This window comes from Camelina sativa, chromosome 2, assembly GCF_000633955.1.
Source record: "Camelina sativa cultivar DH55 chromosome 2, Cs, whole genome shotgun sequence".
In the NCBI taxonomy this organism is placed as follows: Eukaryota; Viridiplantae; Streptophyta; class Magnoliopsida; order Brassicales; family Brassicaceae; genus Camelina; species Camelina sativa.
In genome coordinates, this window is record NC_025686.1 from 28,749,679 (window position 1) to 28,766,083 (window position 16,405).

General features: G+C 33.7%; 3 protein-coding genes across 4 annotated transcripts; 1 reads left to right on the forward strand and 2 right to left on the reverse strand.

The window, feature by feature from the left end:
- LOC104745455 (probable protein phosphatase 2C 80) lies at positions 1,585-3,691 on the forward strand. Of its 2 annotated transcripts, none has more exons than XM_010466712.2 (5): positions 1,585-1,752; positions 1,918-2,408; positions 2,491-2,800; positions 2,904-3,053; positions 3,188-3,691. In XM_010466712.2, the coding sequence occupies exons 2-5, from the start codon at positions 1,918-1,920 to the stop codon at positions 3,473-3,475; spliced, it is 1,239 nt and encodes a 412-aa protein (XP_010465014.1). In that variant the 5' UTR covers positions 1,585-1,752; the 3' UTR covers positions 3,476-3,691. The 2 variants fall into 2 exon arrangements, with proteins under 2 accessions (XP_010465014.1, XP_010465009.1); XM_010466707.2 differs by having other exon boundaries at positions 1,586-1,727.
- On the reverse strand, positions 3,718-5,990 carry LOC104745471 (serine/threonine-protein kinase HT1-like). The gene is made up of 6 exons (XM_010466724.1): positions 5,687-5,990; positions 5,057-5,192; positions 4,768-4,963; positions 4,551-4,672; positions 4,310-4,465; positions 3,718-4,236 (listed from the first exon to the last, which is right to left on the reverse strand). The coding sequence occupies exons 1-6, from the start codon at positions 5,947-5,949 to the stop codon at positions 3,871-3,873; spliced, it is 1,239 nt and encodes a 412-aa protein (XP_010465026.1). The 5' UTR covers positions 5,950-5,990; the 3' UTR covers positions 3,718-3,870.
- LOC104745480 (homeobox-leucine zipper protein ATHB-53) lies at positions 6,547-8,091 on the reverse strand. Its single transcript, XM_010466735.1, has 2 exons — positions 7,511-8,091; positions 6,547-6,932 (listed from the first exon to the last, which is right to left on the reverse strand). Exons 1-2 carry the CDS (start codon positions 7,979-7,981, stop codon positions 6,696-6,698), a joined length of 708 nt encoding a protein of 235 aa, XP_010465037.1. The 5' UTR covers positions 7,982-8,091; the 3' UTR covers positions 6,547-6,695.

Consider the following 16,405-nt stretch of genomic DNA (forward strand, 5'->3'; position numbering starts at 1 on the left):
TTTTTTAAAATAATATCAATAATATAAAAATATAATTACAAAAAATTTATAAAAATTAAAAATATAATTATTAAAAAATTATAAAAATTAAAAGTATTTTTTGTAACTTACCGCTTTAGTTAAGAGCTGAGCTGCTTTAGTTGATGCATTTACCGCTTTAGTTGCACTTACTGGTGAACCTGCTTCCCTTCCAATGCCAAAGCTCAAGAATATCAGCTAGTTAAAGACGGAACATCTAGAACAATTGGCCATAATAGAGCTACAATACATCAAACTGTCCTAATTATTTATTAAACTCCATCAGAATTTAGATCTCTTTATTAATGGTGGTGAAATTTGAGTGCAATCTTAATTTTTTTTGCTTTCATGTTGTGGTAAAAACAAAAATATATGATTATATCGGTTAGAGGTTATATTTGTGGTAGTGTCTAACCAATTAGCACCTATATGAACAAGTGCTTACTTCTTGATTAAGAAAAAATCCGATCAGCACCTATAGAATACTTTGGTTCTTTGTGATGGGAAACTCATAATCATATTACTGACCAAAAAAACACACACAATAAACATACGAATCGGGCTTCACAACCTAATGGGCTTTACAACTTAATGGGCTTTACAATTTAATGGGCTTTACAACTTAATGAGCTTAAAGGAGTAGTAAAAAACACGAAGGGGGTGTATTCAAACCATGATTTTGGAGAATTTGATGGGATTTAGAAAATTTAAAATTTTGATAGATTTTAGGGAAGTTCATATGATTTTCTGTAAAAAATTTTCAAATCCCACCTAAAACATGAGATTTGGATTTCTATATTTTTAACTAAACAAATCCTCCATAATCCTAAAAATTATTAAAATCCTAATTCACAAAACTGTTTTGAATAACAGTAGATTTTTAAATCATCAGTTCAATAACAAGGGATTTTAATGGATTTTAAAGTAGATTTTAAATCTACAGTTTAATAACGGTGAATTTTAATAGACTTTTAAAATCCATGATTGAATAACATAGAATTTGTAAATTTCACACAAATCACTTAAAATGTCAAGTTGAATACACCCCCAAAGACGCTAACACTTACTTCTAAAAAAATCAAAACTTTAGGGTTTCAGTGCAAACTCTTTCTTCTTCAAGCCGGGAACGAAAAACCTTAACCTCTCAATTCGGATTCTGCTACCATGAGTCGGTCAGGTCAGCCTCCGGATCTTAAGAAGTAAGCCCTTGTTTAAAATAAACAATAGTGAGAAGATTGATTAACAAAGAAATCACTAGAGTTCTCACTATTTTAAAGGATTATTATTTGTGTATTAAAAATAAAAATTGGTTTTGTAATCAGTGTAGGGTGGGATTGTGAAATGTTTGTTAAGGGGCCAGAGATTTTATAAGCCCGTTATGCTAAAGACTACTCAAGTCCATCAGCGGATTACTATTGGGCCTTTACTACTGATCTTTTTATGCCTATGATCACAAAAGACCAGCTCAAAGGTTTTCTTCGACATACGAAAAACCGAACATGAACAAAACAAGACTTCGCAAGTGAAATTTCCTATTTTGCCCTCATCGGCTAATGGATTTTACGGAGATGCTCGCAGCTGCAGGTAGGTAGCGGAAACTGGAGATTTCTATATATATATTCGTTTTGTCTCCCTTCGTCCTTCTCTTCTCTAACCTAATTCCGGCGAAAGAGTAGACGAAAAAAAATCCCTGAAGAGTGAATATTCCGGTAAAAAGTCTTTATCTTTTTCTCTGTAAGTATTTGAATTTGGATTCTGTTTTAAGGGTTCGTTTATAGCCTTATGATTTTTGTGTGGTTCTGTTCAATTTTTCTGGTAAAAACATTTCCTTTTTCTGATTTAAGGTTTATTAGTATACTCATCGCAATCAAATTCACGTTTTTGTTGTTGTTGAATTAGATGTCAGCAGCGACTGCTCTCTCAAGATTAAACCCTGTTTCTCAATTTGGGTTTCAAAGAATCGTAGCTGGTGGGAAGAGTAAGAGCTTTGGAAGGAGATTGTTTTCTGACAGCTCTCGACGGTTTCGTCAAGCCATGGCTGCTTCTGGTTCTCTCCCAGTCTTTGGGGACGCCTGTTTGGATGATTTGGCTACAACTTGTTCAAATGGCTTAGATTTCACTAAGAAACGTTCTAGTGGTGCTACTAGCTTCTCTTTTAATTTCCCAGTAGCTAGCATGAGACTTGGGAAGAGAGAAGGACTAGCGAAGAACCGATTGGTTTGTCACTATTCTGCCATTGATCCGCTCCAAAAGAACCGTGCACTCTTTGGGGCATTGTCAAAGAGTCTTCATACATCCTCTATTTCTTGTTTCTCGGTAGGACCAGCTCATGAGCTTTCTTCTCTTAACGGTGGTTCTCAAGACTCACCACCAACTACTACAGCTCTTAAGTAAGTTTCTTTCTCACTTTGTTTAACTTTTTGTTACCCGAGGGAAAAAGTTTTGATAGATAGAAGTGTTGGTTTTGAGTAGGAGTCTAAGGCTAGTGTCGGGGTCATGTTATCTACCGCATCCTGAAAAGGAAGCTACTGGTGGAGAAGACGCTCACTTTATAAGCGATGACGAACAAGCTATTGGAGTTGCAGATGGTGTTGGTGGTTGGGCAGAGGTTGGTGTTAATGCTGGACTGTTTTCGCGTGAGCTTATGTCTCATTCACTATCAGCCATTCAAGAACGACATAAAGGTTCTTCTATAGACCCGTTGATGGTGTTAGAGAAAGCACATTCTCAAACCAGAGCCAAAGGCTCTTCCACGGCTTGTATCATCGCTTTAACTGACAAGGTGAGAGTAGTTAGCTCACATAGTTTTTTGCTTGTGGATTAACAGAAACCATATTTCTTGCTTGCTACTTTCTGTTGAAATGTGTTTGTTCTTGTTTTGTAAGGGATTACACGCGATTAATCTCGGAGATAGTGGATTCACAGTGGTTAGAGAGGGGACCACGGTGTTTCAGTCTCCGGTTCAGCAGCATGGCTTCAACTTCACTTACCAGTTAGAGAGTGGAAACAGTGCCGATGTCCCGAGCTCTGGTCAGGTCTGTTTCCAAGGCTTTACTACTCATCCTCATTAAGCTTTATAAGACCATTTTTAGGACACATTTATATTTTCCGCTTTGGTTTGGGTTATATGGATTGAACACACTCTAAAACTGGTGGGTATATGAATTAGGTATTCACGATTGATGTTGAGTCCGGAGATGTGATTGTGGCTGGAACGGATGGTATGTATGATAATCTATACAATGAAGAGATCACAGGAGTGGTAGTTAGTTCGGTGCGGGCCGGCTTAGACCCGAAAGCCACGGCTCAGAAGATTGCAGATTTGGCACGTCAAAGAGCTGTCGACAAAAAACGGCAGAGTCCTTTCGCAACTGCGGCTCAGGAGGCTGGCTACAGGTATTACGGAGGAAAGCTTGATGACATCACCGTCGTCGTTTCTTACATCACTTCACCTTAAGAGACCAATACTGATCTCTTCACTTCAAAGTTCAAACGGTCTCATCCCGCCAAAATCGGACGATACCTTTGTTTTTCTTTTTCTTGTTTTTTAAAAATTTTGTAGCGGCATTAATTAAATTTCTACCTGATCATAAATTTATGTGTATTTTCACGGTATTCGAATTAGCACAATAGTATTTACTACGGTGAAAATACACAAAAAAATTATCAGAAATTCAGCTATTATATATATACCTCATATTCTTCGATCTCAGACATTAATTTTTTATTTTTCAACAATTCTATCGAAGATTCAAAATATGAAAAACCAAGAACTACTAAATATGAAACCTAACAAAAGTCTCTTTTCCTTTTACTCTATCAGGTTCGTATTGCTATACCTTTTTCTTTTGTTTACCAGTAGTTTCTACTTGCATCGCTTGGACATATGCAGTTTTTGAAGTTCATGAGAAAAGGAACGATCTTACTCATCACTTTATGCGTCTTCTTCTTCAGCTTCTTCGTCTTGGTCATCTTTAATCCTTGGCAATCACAGACAACACGTTCTTGAACCAGACTGCTTGTTGAATCATCGGTAGCTACATTGGGGTTGCTATTGGGTGAAGTAGCATCAGTGTCTGAGCTTAAGCTTCTGAGCAAGTTTGTTAGTGAAACTGTAATCTCTTTAAACTCAGGACGAGCGTCAGGATCCTCTGCCCAGCATGATTGCAGGATAGAAACAACTCCCTCTGGAAGATTCTCTACACTTGGTCTTTGGTTCTGAAGAAATCAAAAAGACTTGATCAATTCATGTTCAAGTGAACTTTGACTTTAAATTGTGGCTTATACTTACTTTGCTAGCAGCATAAGCAACTAATATGTTGTTTTTTCCTTTGAATGGGGTTTTGTTAGTAAGCAACTCCCAGAAAACAATGGCGAAGCTGTATACATCCACCTTATGATCGTAGTGTTTCTTTTCGCCAGTTTGAAGCGGCTCATAGCTGAATAACTGAAAAAACAAACAAACAAACAACATGTCAAACCAAGAAAATATATAAAACCTAATTATGTATAAAGAAACTGGAAACACCCACCTCCGGAGCCATCCATCTGTAGGTACCAGCATCAAAGGTCATGAAACCTTTAGTCTCTTCTCTAGCAAGTCCGAAATCAGCCAACTTAACATGTTTCTGATCACCAGTTAAGAGCAAATTACCTGTACAGAAACCAATCTTCCTCAGTTCACAAATCTTTAATTCCTCTTTTGGTCATATGATATCCCATATAGACTAAAAAACGAATCAAATTTACTTGGCTTCAAATCACGGTGAATGATGCCATTTGCATTCAAGAACTCCATTCCCCGAGCAATATCCAAGGCAAAGCTAATCGACAGCTTTAAATCAAGAGGCTTTGGACGAGTAGTCAACATAAACTTCTGAAGAGTATTGCCTTCCATGAGTTCAGTAATTATCATCAACTGCGGTTCTATGCAGGCCCCAATAAACTGTGATCAAAAGATGTCAGCTAACATAATACATTTCAAGATAAGGCTAACATATGAAAACAATCAAATATCGAAGGCTCTCTCCCATGTTACCTGCACAATGTTCTCATGTCTAACCCTGGAGAGCAGTAAAACCTCTCTTTCAAACTTCTTCTTCAGCTCAAAGCTTACAGCAGATGTCCTCTTAGGCTGGAATATCTTCACTGAGACAGGGAAAATTCTCCTGAACCTATAGTCACCCATAGAGAAATATGCTAATTCAAAAACTTCTCTTACTAAGCGCTCTGATGTAACAGGTTGAGGTTGTAAATTCATGGTGTCTCTGTAAGGTTTGACAAGAGCATAGACTACATAAACACTACCTCCAACCTTTTGAGATAGATTTAATCGAATTCTGAAAGAAACCTAAGAGTGACAAAAAAAAACCCTTGTTCATACAGCACTGCCGCAGGTTAACTCAAATCACCATGAAAGATTCCCAAATTTCAAGGTTTAAAACCAAAATTGAAACTTTAAATCACCAATAAACCCTGAAACTTATATGTCTTCTTCGAAATAGGTTTACGGCTCGAATTGTTTGAAGGATTGTAACAAATATCAAAACCCTAAAACGATAAATACCAAACAAATACCAAAATCAAGAAAGGAAAAAAATTAAAAGTAAAATCGCAATTTTGCAATAAGAACCCAGAAAGCAGAAACTTAGGGAATTGAGAAACCCACAAGCCTTTGTAGACGATTGAAGATGAACCTTCGCCGATTACTTCCCCAATAGATACGTCTTCGATATCTACAAGCAAGTCTGTGCTTATACCAAAAGCGAATTGATCGTTGGACTCAAGGTTTGAGTCGTATTCGTCGTCGTCGTCCGATTCAAACGACTTAAAACCATGTGAGGACATGAGAAACGGGTAATTCGGATGAAGCGTCTTATCCTCATGAATCATCGTTGGTTCCTCCGTTCGTTGATACCCGCAAGGTCCCATTCCTGAAGTGAGCGATGAAGACGACGACGCGGAGAGAGTAATTGTATAGTGTGAGGAGGACGCTGAGGTATTTATATATCCCGAAACGTTTGGGGTGTTTCTGTAAACTCTATAAAACTATAGGGGCTTTTCTGAAAAGTAGTATATTTCAAAAAGGGGACTCTATGTAGAAACGGGAGGGAAAAAGAAAAGAAGAGAAGACTTTATAATATACGTGTCTACGGTGTTATCTAAATTCAAACACATTTAATTTTTCTTAATCTGTAAGATTGTTGACTAATAAAAATCTTATAAAGGAAAGATTAATAAATTTTGGATAATTTAAAACGAGTATGGTGGATTTTATTCTGTTCATAATTCATTAATTTTTGGTTATTATATTCTCCATTTCTTTATCAAGAACTTTATTTACCTGGTTGAGAAAAAGGGAAGTTTATCTATTCAGGACTTTTTAATAAAATAAATGAAAGACCTATATAAGTAATGAAATCATATTTATATATGGGATATATATATATATATATAGGCTCTGCATATATAAGGACAATATATATTAATCAAGATTTACGTATATATAATGAAACTAGAGAAAAATAATGAAAAAAAAAGTACTATATTGAAATAAAACATTGAGAAAGACACATTTACAACAGTTTAAACAAACATATCTATTTCTACATTAGTTATATAACATAACTTTGCATCGATACAAATATCAAATATATTTTTAGTTGATAATAATAGAATCATACGTACAAACCATCCCAATACTCCATGCTTTGTAAATAATTGTTGTCTAACATATAAAATGGGATGTTGTTGTAATTAGTCTCCGGGGCAAGCTCGAAATCAAATTGTGCATCGTTGTTGGCTTCGACAGAAAGCGATGAACTCGAACTGTTGGTTGGCATTTCTTCAAGCCGTTCCGAGAGTTTTCGAATTTCATTTTGAGCTTCGCTTAATTGTTCCGTCAGTTTTAATACCTACAAACAAAATTCAATATATGTCTAGTTTTAGTACCAATGTTAACCATTTACAAAAACTGTAATTTAGTACAACCTCAAACCAAATCTAAGACATAATTTTCCTGACAAAATAAATATCATCCTCAAATAGTATTTACGTTAAAGCAAAAACGAGGATATTTTTTCTGGCATGTCAGCCCAAAAAATGCAGCAAAAGGGTTCAAACGTGGCACTGACTGAGTGGCTAATGGGCTATCATGAGCCCAACTGAGATTGTACGGATGGAATAGTTTTTTCCTGAATGGTGGATAAGAATGAGATGACGAAATTAAGTGGAGTGGTCCCAATCGCATTGTCTAATTAAATTACTGGTTACAATATTTGATTTAACTACATTTCACATGTGTAATAAATATTGTGAAATATAATTAACGCATAACTAAACTAGTTATCAATTACTACTTATACGTATTTCAAAATATCGAAAACCTGAAAATTACTCACCTTTACTATACTAATCTAACATGAAATTCGCCAAAATATATCACTTAATTAATTTGTCGGTTGTGTTATGAAAAGATAATAAAAAGTTGTACCTGAGACTCGAGCTGACATTGGCTGAGGACGACGGCGTCGTGGTGGTTCTTGAGTTTGGCGTACTCTTCCTCGAGTTTCTTGTTCTTCCACCGTGCACGACGGTTTTGGAACCAAACAGCCACCTGTCTCGGGTCAAGACCCAACTCTCCGGCTATCTTCTCCTTCCTCCCTGACTCTAGCTTGTGCTCGTTTCCGAAGCTATACTCGAGCATGTTCACTTGCTCATCGGTCAACTTCCTCTTCCTCAGCATCCCTCCGATCTCCGCCACGTCTCCTTCGTTGGTGGCTGATGAACTTTTGCTCCTCCTCTTCCTCCGCCGCTTCACGGGTTTTGATCCTTCGCCGCCTGATGATGACCCATCGATCTGGTTGACGATGATGCACTGTGAAGTTTGTGTCCGGGTTGTGTAGGGGTACACTTGAGAGCCTAGCACCATTTGATCATCCTCCATTAACCTACCATGATCCATTTCTCTCTCTCTCACTATCTCTGGTTTTTTTCAGACAAGTGTTGCTGTTTCTCTCTAACTGTGTTTAAAGGAGAGTGATGCAATAGGATATATGACTTTGGTGAGGTAGAGAGTCCTCTGAGATGCTTTTTATAAGCTGGACGACTGTGACCCTTATTCTTTGGGTTGTATTTCCCTCTATTTACGCTTTTGCCATTTATTATTTTTCTCTAATGACAGTAAATTGAATAAAAGAATCATTGTGTCTGGTATGCATATGCATGTATGATATACAGATGTTAAATAAGATGTGCAGTACTTATACGGTTATATTTCTTATAGATATTACTTATTTTTTAGTACGTAGCACATGTACAAAAAAAATTGTAAGAAATGAAGGAACATTTTGTTTCACTTTATTCAAATTAGAAAATAATTTATCCAAAGGAAATATATGTACTTTTTTGTTTATTAAGGCAAGGCATATATATGATGGAAACGTTTAGATGTTCAAAAGTTTAATTTACACTTTTAATAAGAAAAAGTGTACGTTGTTTATAATTACAAAATTTTAAGAGCTTCATGTAACCAAAAATTATATCATCGCATTCCATTAGAACTTGCGGTTTTGGTATTATAGATAAATAAAGTAATTAAGCAGAAAACAAAAATTAAATAAGGTGGGTGACAATTGTGGACAAGAGACGTGGTGTGGATCCCGAAGACGACTAAATTTTGGAGTAAGTAGTAAACAAGCGATCCGATCATCTGTGGATAACTATTGGGTATATATGCTTAACTAATACTGTATTTTTTTCAAACTAGTATATGCAGAAGCTGTCTCTGTCTTTAGTTATTTTAGTTTTTACTGTTAAGTAGTCAATTTTATAGGTTAGGTTATTTATTTTTCTTTGTTTTCGGAGCTCGAGACCACTCATTTCTCCCTTTCAAAAGCAGTGTGCTCCTCCTTTTCCCATCTTTCCTATTAGTTATTATTTTACACTAGTGACTAGGAGTCTATAAGCACGAATCTTCCGGAGTTTTCTTTCTTTGTTTATTTAAACATTGTCCTCTATACATTTTGTCTTCTTCAACAGTATTATAATATCCTATCATGCGATTACTTGAACATTGCCTGTTTTATTTTGTATGTATACGTTATACGAAACATTTTAAACACTTCTTTTGTATCAGGTTAACGAAATCTCTTCCGCCATACACGAGAACGATACCTAATCCACAATCATGTTACCGCGCGAGATTAAAATTCATCAAGTACAGGTTTACGAAAACAAGACGACTTACGTACCATCGACCGACGTTGAAGGTTTCTGAGACTAAGGTCATATTTTGTTAATTTTAAATTTTGGCAAATTAAATATATCTTATGACTGTTATCCTTGAGCTTATCTGCTTATGTAATATCTTGAAGGAGGAAAGTTAAGGTTCCAAGTCGAGACATGACAACCAAATTGATACTTGATCTAGGGGGCTATCTCTTTATGGACGACCTGAGTCGTGCCCTTTCTCAATTCGTCCCAGGTTTTTCCGGGGGGAGAAAGTGAAGATTGGCCATAAGCAGCATATATTGGTGTGGTGGAATTAAGATTGACCATAAGAAGCACAGACATAAAGATTGCTTTCATGCCTTCGATCGTACCAAAAACCTAAAATTAACTAAAATGTTTTACTACATTCAGGCCATGAATGGTGTGGTGATATATTGCACGGATATAATAATTATCCACTTTTGAATATTTGCTTTTAACACTTCGAATGATAATTAAAATTTTAAAACAAAATTCGGAAATATGTATAAGTTGAAATAATAGTGATCGTGGTGTACTGTGCCGACTGCTTATATGTGACATAGCATGTGTTCAACTCATTTTCTTAGCTATTTTTGTGCAAGTGCGGTATTTTTTCTTTTTCTTACTTAAACATATATATGCATTCCAAATTTATGTCAACGAAGGCGTGAAAGGCGTTTATATATGTCTTTGCTGCTTCTAGCCAATCTTTCTTTAATACTACTATAAGTCTATAACCATTTAAATTTTGTGTCATAACCATATATATGTACTTTTCTTGTGTTATAACCATATATTTTTCGTCTTTTCTTATGTACTATTCATTATAGCCTTAAGTAAGTTTATATAAAGAAAACGCAGAACGCTTAGTAGACGGGTGGTTTCTAGTACCATATATGCCTAAATGTCTTGCTTCTTATTTGAAAGGTGCTCAAACCTAGATGAGATAAAGTAGGATAAAAATGTGTTGGAAAGAAAAAATTATATACAGAATTGACATGACTGACAGACTGAGGGTTTAAAGTAGCCTCTGTCATGGAAAAAAAAAATAGTAAGCTACACTTTCATCGTAGAAAACGGTCACTTGATTTCAAAGAAGAAAAAAAGTTAATAGTGTGGCTTTTTTTAGGTGAGTAAAAGAGGAGAGTAATGGTATAGGCAACATGGGAAGGTATATAAAGAATAAAGGTAATTTTACATGGAAAAATTGTATTCCGACATTGAGTGACGGCTATGCACGTGATGTTCACGTGGTCTTCAAATATCAACGAGTATAAAATTCAACTTATCTACTGGTACGTTCGTTCGTTGCAAGTTAAAAAACAAAACAAAAAGGAAGAAAGATAATAAGTTGGAATCAAAGTGTCTGATTGTTTCACGTAACTCTATATATATATATATATATATATATATATATATATATATATATATATATATATATTGTAAAACGATCAGAAAACGACTTGAAAGGTAAGAGATATTGATGTTAGTTAGTTAGACCAAATGGATTAGATTATAAATCGATGTGAAAAAAGAAGCTCTCACATAAATATGTAGTATATATTTGCAAAATTTAATTTATTTGGGTAATTAAAACGTGATAATTCGTCATCCAATCAAAACAAGAAAACGATCAAAGGCTTTTGTAGTTTGTGATATATATGTCCCCTCCCATTAGCTTTCCGATCCTCACTATTGGAGGAAGACACATCATACAACTAACATAAAATTAAAGTTATATATCATATGCAAAATTAGAAATGGTGGTGTGTCTCAGGCCATCATTTTGTCTCTTCTAAAGTCTCATCCTCAAAATAAAAGTCGCAGTTTTACATATATCTCAAACTCGAACGTATTTCTAAAACTTGCTTTCGTACGTGAAAGAACCGGGGTACTTTGCTGTTTCAGTATACTTACATAATACAATGGTAATTAAGGATGACACACAAGATAATCAATCAATAGTAGTGTCCGGATATATTCGAAACTTCATTAACGTGAATGTGTAATAAAGGACTGTAATTTAATTTCGTAATTTACTTAACAATGTGTGAAAAAAAGAAATAATAAAAAAAGAAAGAATAATGACGAAAAAAAAAAAAAAAGAAGAATAATGACGAAAGAAGGAAAGTGGTGACAAAGACAAGTTCCACGCAAGTGAATTTGAGGTCAGTCACATGGGAATGCTTTCTAATTCGGGTTACGTGTCGACTCCCTCTTATTCCTTTTTCTTTGGACCACACTTCTGCGTTCGCCACGTGTTCTCTTACCTTCCCCTCCTTCTCCGGCCCTCTCTTCAGTCTTTCCCCATCTTTGACTAATTTTTATTTTATCTTACCGTTGTTTCTTTCTTTAAAAATAAAAAATAAATAATCCGAATCTGTTTATATTCTTATACTATTATTTATAAAAAGATTTGTTATTAATTACTGTGTTTATTACAAATGTCTGATTATTTTGATCATATTATCCTTTCTATCTTTAATAAAAACTAAATTTACACCAATTAAGTAGTATGTATATGTGTGTAAAAATACAAATCAACTTACATGCATAGCTCTCTTTTTTTCTTTTGTTATGGAAGGACTTTTGTTAATTTCTTGTAGACTAATGAGTTCTGAAGTCTTTAAACTGCTGTGTTAATAACAACCGTTTAAAGAGATAGTTGACTTTTATCTCTCAATTCATCAACAATTCAACATCCATAAAGTCTAATTCATGACAGATAGGCACTTACTTACCATTGATTGATTATGATTTGTTTTTATTTTTCGTGATGGAATTTTTTTATTGGTAAATCTTCTTAGCTATATTAGTTTTTTTCTTTTTTGGAACTCTCCGGTTGGTATCACGATATCTAAAGAACGTATGGTTGGTGAGTAACATAAACGATGAGAAATTCCATTGAGAAATTCCAGTATTCTCTTATTTATGTTAGCTGAGAAATATCTTTCCATTGAGAAATTCCAGTATTCTCTTATTTATGTTAGCTGAGAAATATCTTTCCATTGAGAAATTCCAGTATTCTCTTATTTATGTTAGCTGAGAAATATCTTTCCATTGAGAAATTCCAGTATTCTCTTATTTATGTTAGCTGAGAAATGCTTTCTATAGGGATGTTGTCGTGGGTTTAAAAACCCAGCCCAGTCCAAACCCGAAAAAAACCTGCCCAGAAGAAACCCAAGTTTGAAAACCCAAATGGGTTTTAGGTTCTAGTGGGTAAACCCGAATGGGTTTTTAGTTTTGTCGGTAAATCCGTGGGTACCCGAATTATTTATCTTATGTGATGTATTTTGTATTTTATATTATATATAATTTTATCTTTAACTTTTTGATACCAAATGTGATTTATATTATGTATTTTGTGTATTTTACTATATCTGTAACAATTTTCAAAAATTTATAATTTTATATAATTTAAATAAAGAATAGCAAATATATTAAAGAGTTTTGTTTTAAATAGATAAAACAAAATTTATTATTATATATTAGATAAAACTAAAGTTTTGTTCATAATTTGCTTATTTCATATTAAATTTAAATAAATATTTAAAAATAAAAATTTGCATTTTTAGTAGAAAAACGACATTTTGTAGTTTTGGCACAAAAATATGACTTTCAGTTTTGGCGGAAAAACATAATTTTACGGTTTTGGTGGGAAAACGAGATTTTGCAGTTTTGGCGAGAAAACCAGATTTTGCGGTTTTGGCGGAAAAACGAGATTTTACGGTTTTGGCGGAAAAACGAGATTTTGCGGTTTTGGCGAGAAAACGAGATTTTGCGGTTTTGGCGGGAAAATGAGATTTTGCGGTTTTGGCGGGAAAACAAGATTTTACGATTTTGGCGGGAAAACGAGATTTTGCGGTTTTGGAGGTAAAACGAGATTTTGCGAGTTTGGCGGGAAAACGTGATTTTGCGGTTTGACGGGAAAATATAATTTTACTGTTTTGGTGGGAAAACGTAATTTTGCGGTTTTGGCAGAAAAACGAGTTTTCGTGTTTTGTGTTTTTGGTAGGAAAATGTGATTTTGCGGGTTTAGTGTAGGTGATTAGACTTGACAAAAAAAAAAGTATAGGTGATTAGAAAGAAAAAAAAACCCAATAGGTACCCATAACTGATAGGGTAAACCTGTGTAAGACTTTATAGTTTTGGGTACCTGCCCATTTTTAACCCATTTAATTTCTTAGAGAAAAAACAAGTCCTAAAACCCAGTTTTAAGCATGGGTTTCGGGTACCCACTGGGTTTTTACCCACTTTTAACATCCCTAGCTTTCTACATTATTGTTGTCACACAAAAACTAAAAACTTAAAAAGCAGAGACATTCACCAACTTTGATTTGTAAAACTGTATTATCTTAATCTCTTAACCATTAAGCGAGATGTAGTCTTATATATAGACTTTTAAGCTGATAGATGTGTGGCTAATTTAAGTTCGTATAGTGACATGTGTGCAACTAAGATCATTTTAACATTAAACGTATATATATATGGTCCTAAGCGAACCATAGATATGGATAAGAATTGGAGTTTGCGTAGGTTTGTTTACTACTGTCTTAATATGGGATTGAAAACAAAAGACAAAAGTGGTAATTAATGTGAGATGGGGATTCAAACCTAAGCACCAATGTCAACCTCTAGTTTGAAAGTAACGATAATATCAATCAATACACTCGTCCATTAGGGTTTATACCTATATTACATAAACAAGAAAAAGGAGATAAATTATACTTTACATAGTATGTGAAAGAAGATGCGCATATGGCACAGGATAGATTCTTTTTCTCGTATGCTTTTGAGTTGGGACTTACGATTTATTTGTCCTTGTTAACAGTATAATAATGCTCTTTTCAATAAACTAATCCAGTTTAATTATCACTAAAGCAAAATGATTAAAAGAATTAAATGTCATGTTTATCCCAACATCGGCCTTCCTTGTTTCCCGTACTTCCAACTCTCCTAGTGCTTTGCGTAACAGATAGATAATTTGGGTAGAAAGATTCCATACGTTTTTGGCTTACTTTAATAATTAATCAAAAGTTAATCTATCAAATTAATCAACAAATTCGTACTCTAGCTATCGTATTATATTCCGACTGGGCTGGCGACTGATTGATTAATTAGCAATAACTAATAAACTGAATTAATAAGAGCTAGTCTTTACTCTCTACTACTGCAGGCAGCCAGGCATCCTAAATCCAAAATACACGATGTAAGAGATTCTATCAAATTCTATCCTAAACATTTGGAAATGCAAACATAAGTATAGCTGGACTAAGTTTCGTACAACTGGACTTTAGATTAGATCCAAATCCTGATTAATTTGAACGCTATATTTTTTTCTTTAATCTGAACATCCATATATCAATAGATTTGCGTAGAACTATATAAACACACCTTTTTAATGAATCCATCCAAGTTTTAAAAAAAAAATATATATATATACAGTATATATCAAATCAACTAATCAGGTATATTTTAGGATCCGTCCATATTGTTAGATTGGTTAAATTGTTTTTTTGACAGCTGTTAGTATTGGTTAAAATAGCAATGTCATATATAAAAAATACTAATAAAGTAGGAAACTGCATGAAAAATGTCACTAGCTAATTTATACCAGTTCTAATGACCCCTAAGTTACGCCACGTTTTAGGGTGTTGTTTAGTGATTAATTAATTAACTCACTTGTAGATTTCTCGAAAACGCAGTGAGTGTTATTTTGGACTGATTTGGTTAAAATCATCAAAAACTTTACCGAGCCTAGTTAAAAAAATTCGACGCTACCAAAACTCACTGCAAATATATTATGTTAATTAGTCGGATCTGTCGGGGCCGAACTACGGGGTGTTTTGACTACTATAGTAGCTACTAGTAGATAGTTAAATCGTAGAGTTAAATATAAATGACAGTCGTTTTCGTTATAATTCTAAAAATAATACTATAGAATGTTGTATCTATAAATCATATCTGTAGTGTACACCTATTTGAACAACGTTTGCAGAACCGGTTTCTGGTTGCAATATCTAGACGACACTTTATTTTGATGTTTCAATATAGTCTCAGTACAATATATACACTACAGCATAATCTCCTTTTTAACAAATGAGAAGTACACAACATAGTTTTTGTAGACTTTATATTTTTAATAAATGGTAATAAATGATTACAAATAGGTTATAGATAGGTTATAGATTAATCCATATATTAATATGAATGGTTACACCTAAATATTTGGGATATTCTAAATTGATAATTGATATATTAATGGTAACAAATAAATTAATGGATATTCAAAATTGTATTTTTGGAAGATTTTAGTCATATATCACGTTGTTTCCAAAGATCTTTAAACACAATATTACAAATTTATTTTCCACAGATTTTATCGATAGACCACAACGTTAACCAAAGATAGATTACAAAATTGATAGATTGATTGGTTACAAGTTAAATATTGGGTTACAAGATAGATTACGAAATAAAATTTAACCAGTGTTATAGCACGGATACTTATCTAGAATCATTAACAATATAAAACTTACAAAATAGGTATTTTTAAGCCTTCATATTTAGCATGTGATTTTATTGCATAATGTTTTATCCAAAAAAACTTTTAAAAACAATAACATAAATTATATTTTATATAAAAAATATAATATAAATAAAATGAATTTCAACTCGTGCTCTAGCACGGGTTTTAATCTAGTTAATTTGTTATAATTATTAACAATAATTTATCTCTAATGGAAACTCAACTTTTTTCGGAAAACGTTGTCGATTGCCGTAAAGCTAAAAGCTAGTAATACCACCAAGGCTAATTAAAGACTTAAAGTGCTCTATACTTTGTTGGTCATTAGGATACTAATAAGTAAAAAAGATTCTAAGTATAAACTTAGATGAAAATTATAGTATATATAAACATTCATCACTAGAAATAGAATAAAGAAAAAGAACCGTACTAAAATTTGAGAGGTCACGTGGATCCTCATCATCCGCTTGTATATACATTACTTCGAGCTGTATTCTCGTACAAAATTACAAAACATGGTACATGGACCAACTTTAAGCACATGACAACAACTGGTGTTAATCATAAAAATTCATAAAACGATCTTATTAAATTGTTATCAGTGACAAA

Excerpts from the sequence above, each read along its gene's own strand:
- LOC104745480 (XM_010466735.1), bottom strand. The coding sequence starts at position 7,981 with ATGGATCATGGTAGGTTAATGGAGGATGATCAAATGGTGCTAGGCTCT. Across the intron at positions 6,933-7,510 it reads AATGTCAGCTCGAGTCTCAG|GTATTAAAACTGACGGAACA; the intron begins GTACAACTTTTT and ends TTTTGTTTGTAG.
- LOC104745471 (XM_010466724.1), bottom strand. The coding sequence starts at position 5,949 with ATGGGACCTTGCGGGTATCAACGAACGGAGGAACCAACGATGATTCAT. Across the intron at positions 4,964-5,056 it reads GACATGAGAACATTGTGCAG|TTTATTGGGGCCTGCATAGA; the intron begins GTAACATGGGAG and ends TTTTGATCACAG. Across the intron at positions 4,466-4,550 it reads ACAGATGGATGGCTCCGGAG|TTATTCAGCTATGAGCCGCT; the intron begins GTGGGTGTTTCC and ends TTGTTTTTTCAG.
- LOC104745455 (XM_010466712.2), top strand. The coding sequence starts at position 1,918 with ATGTCAGCAGCGACTGCTCTCTCAAGATTAAACCCTGTTTCTCAATTT. Across the intron at positions 2,409-2,490 it reads CCAACTACTACAGCTCTTAA|GAGTCTAAGGCTAGTGTCGG; the intron begins GTAAGTTTCTTT and ends GGTTTTGAGTAG. Across the intron at positions 3,054-3,187 it reads ATGTCCCGAGCTCTGGTCAG|GTATTCACGATTGATGTTGA; the intron begins GTCTGTTTCCAA and ends TATATGAATTAG.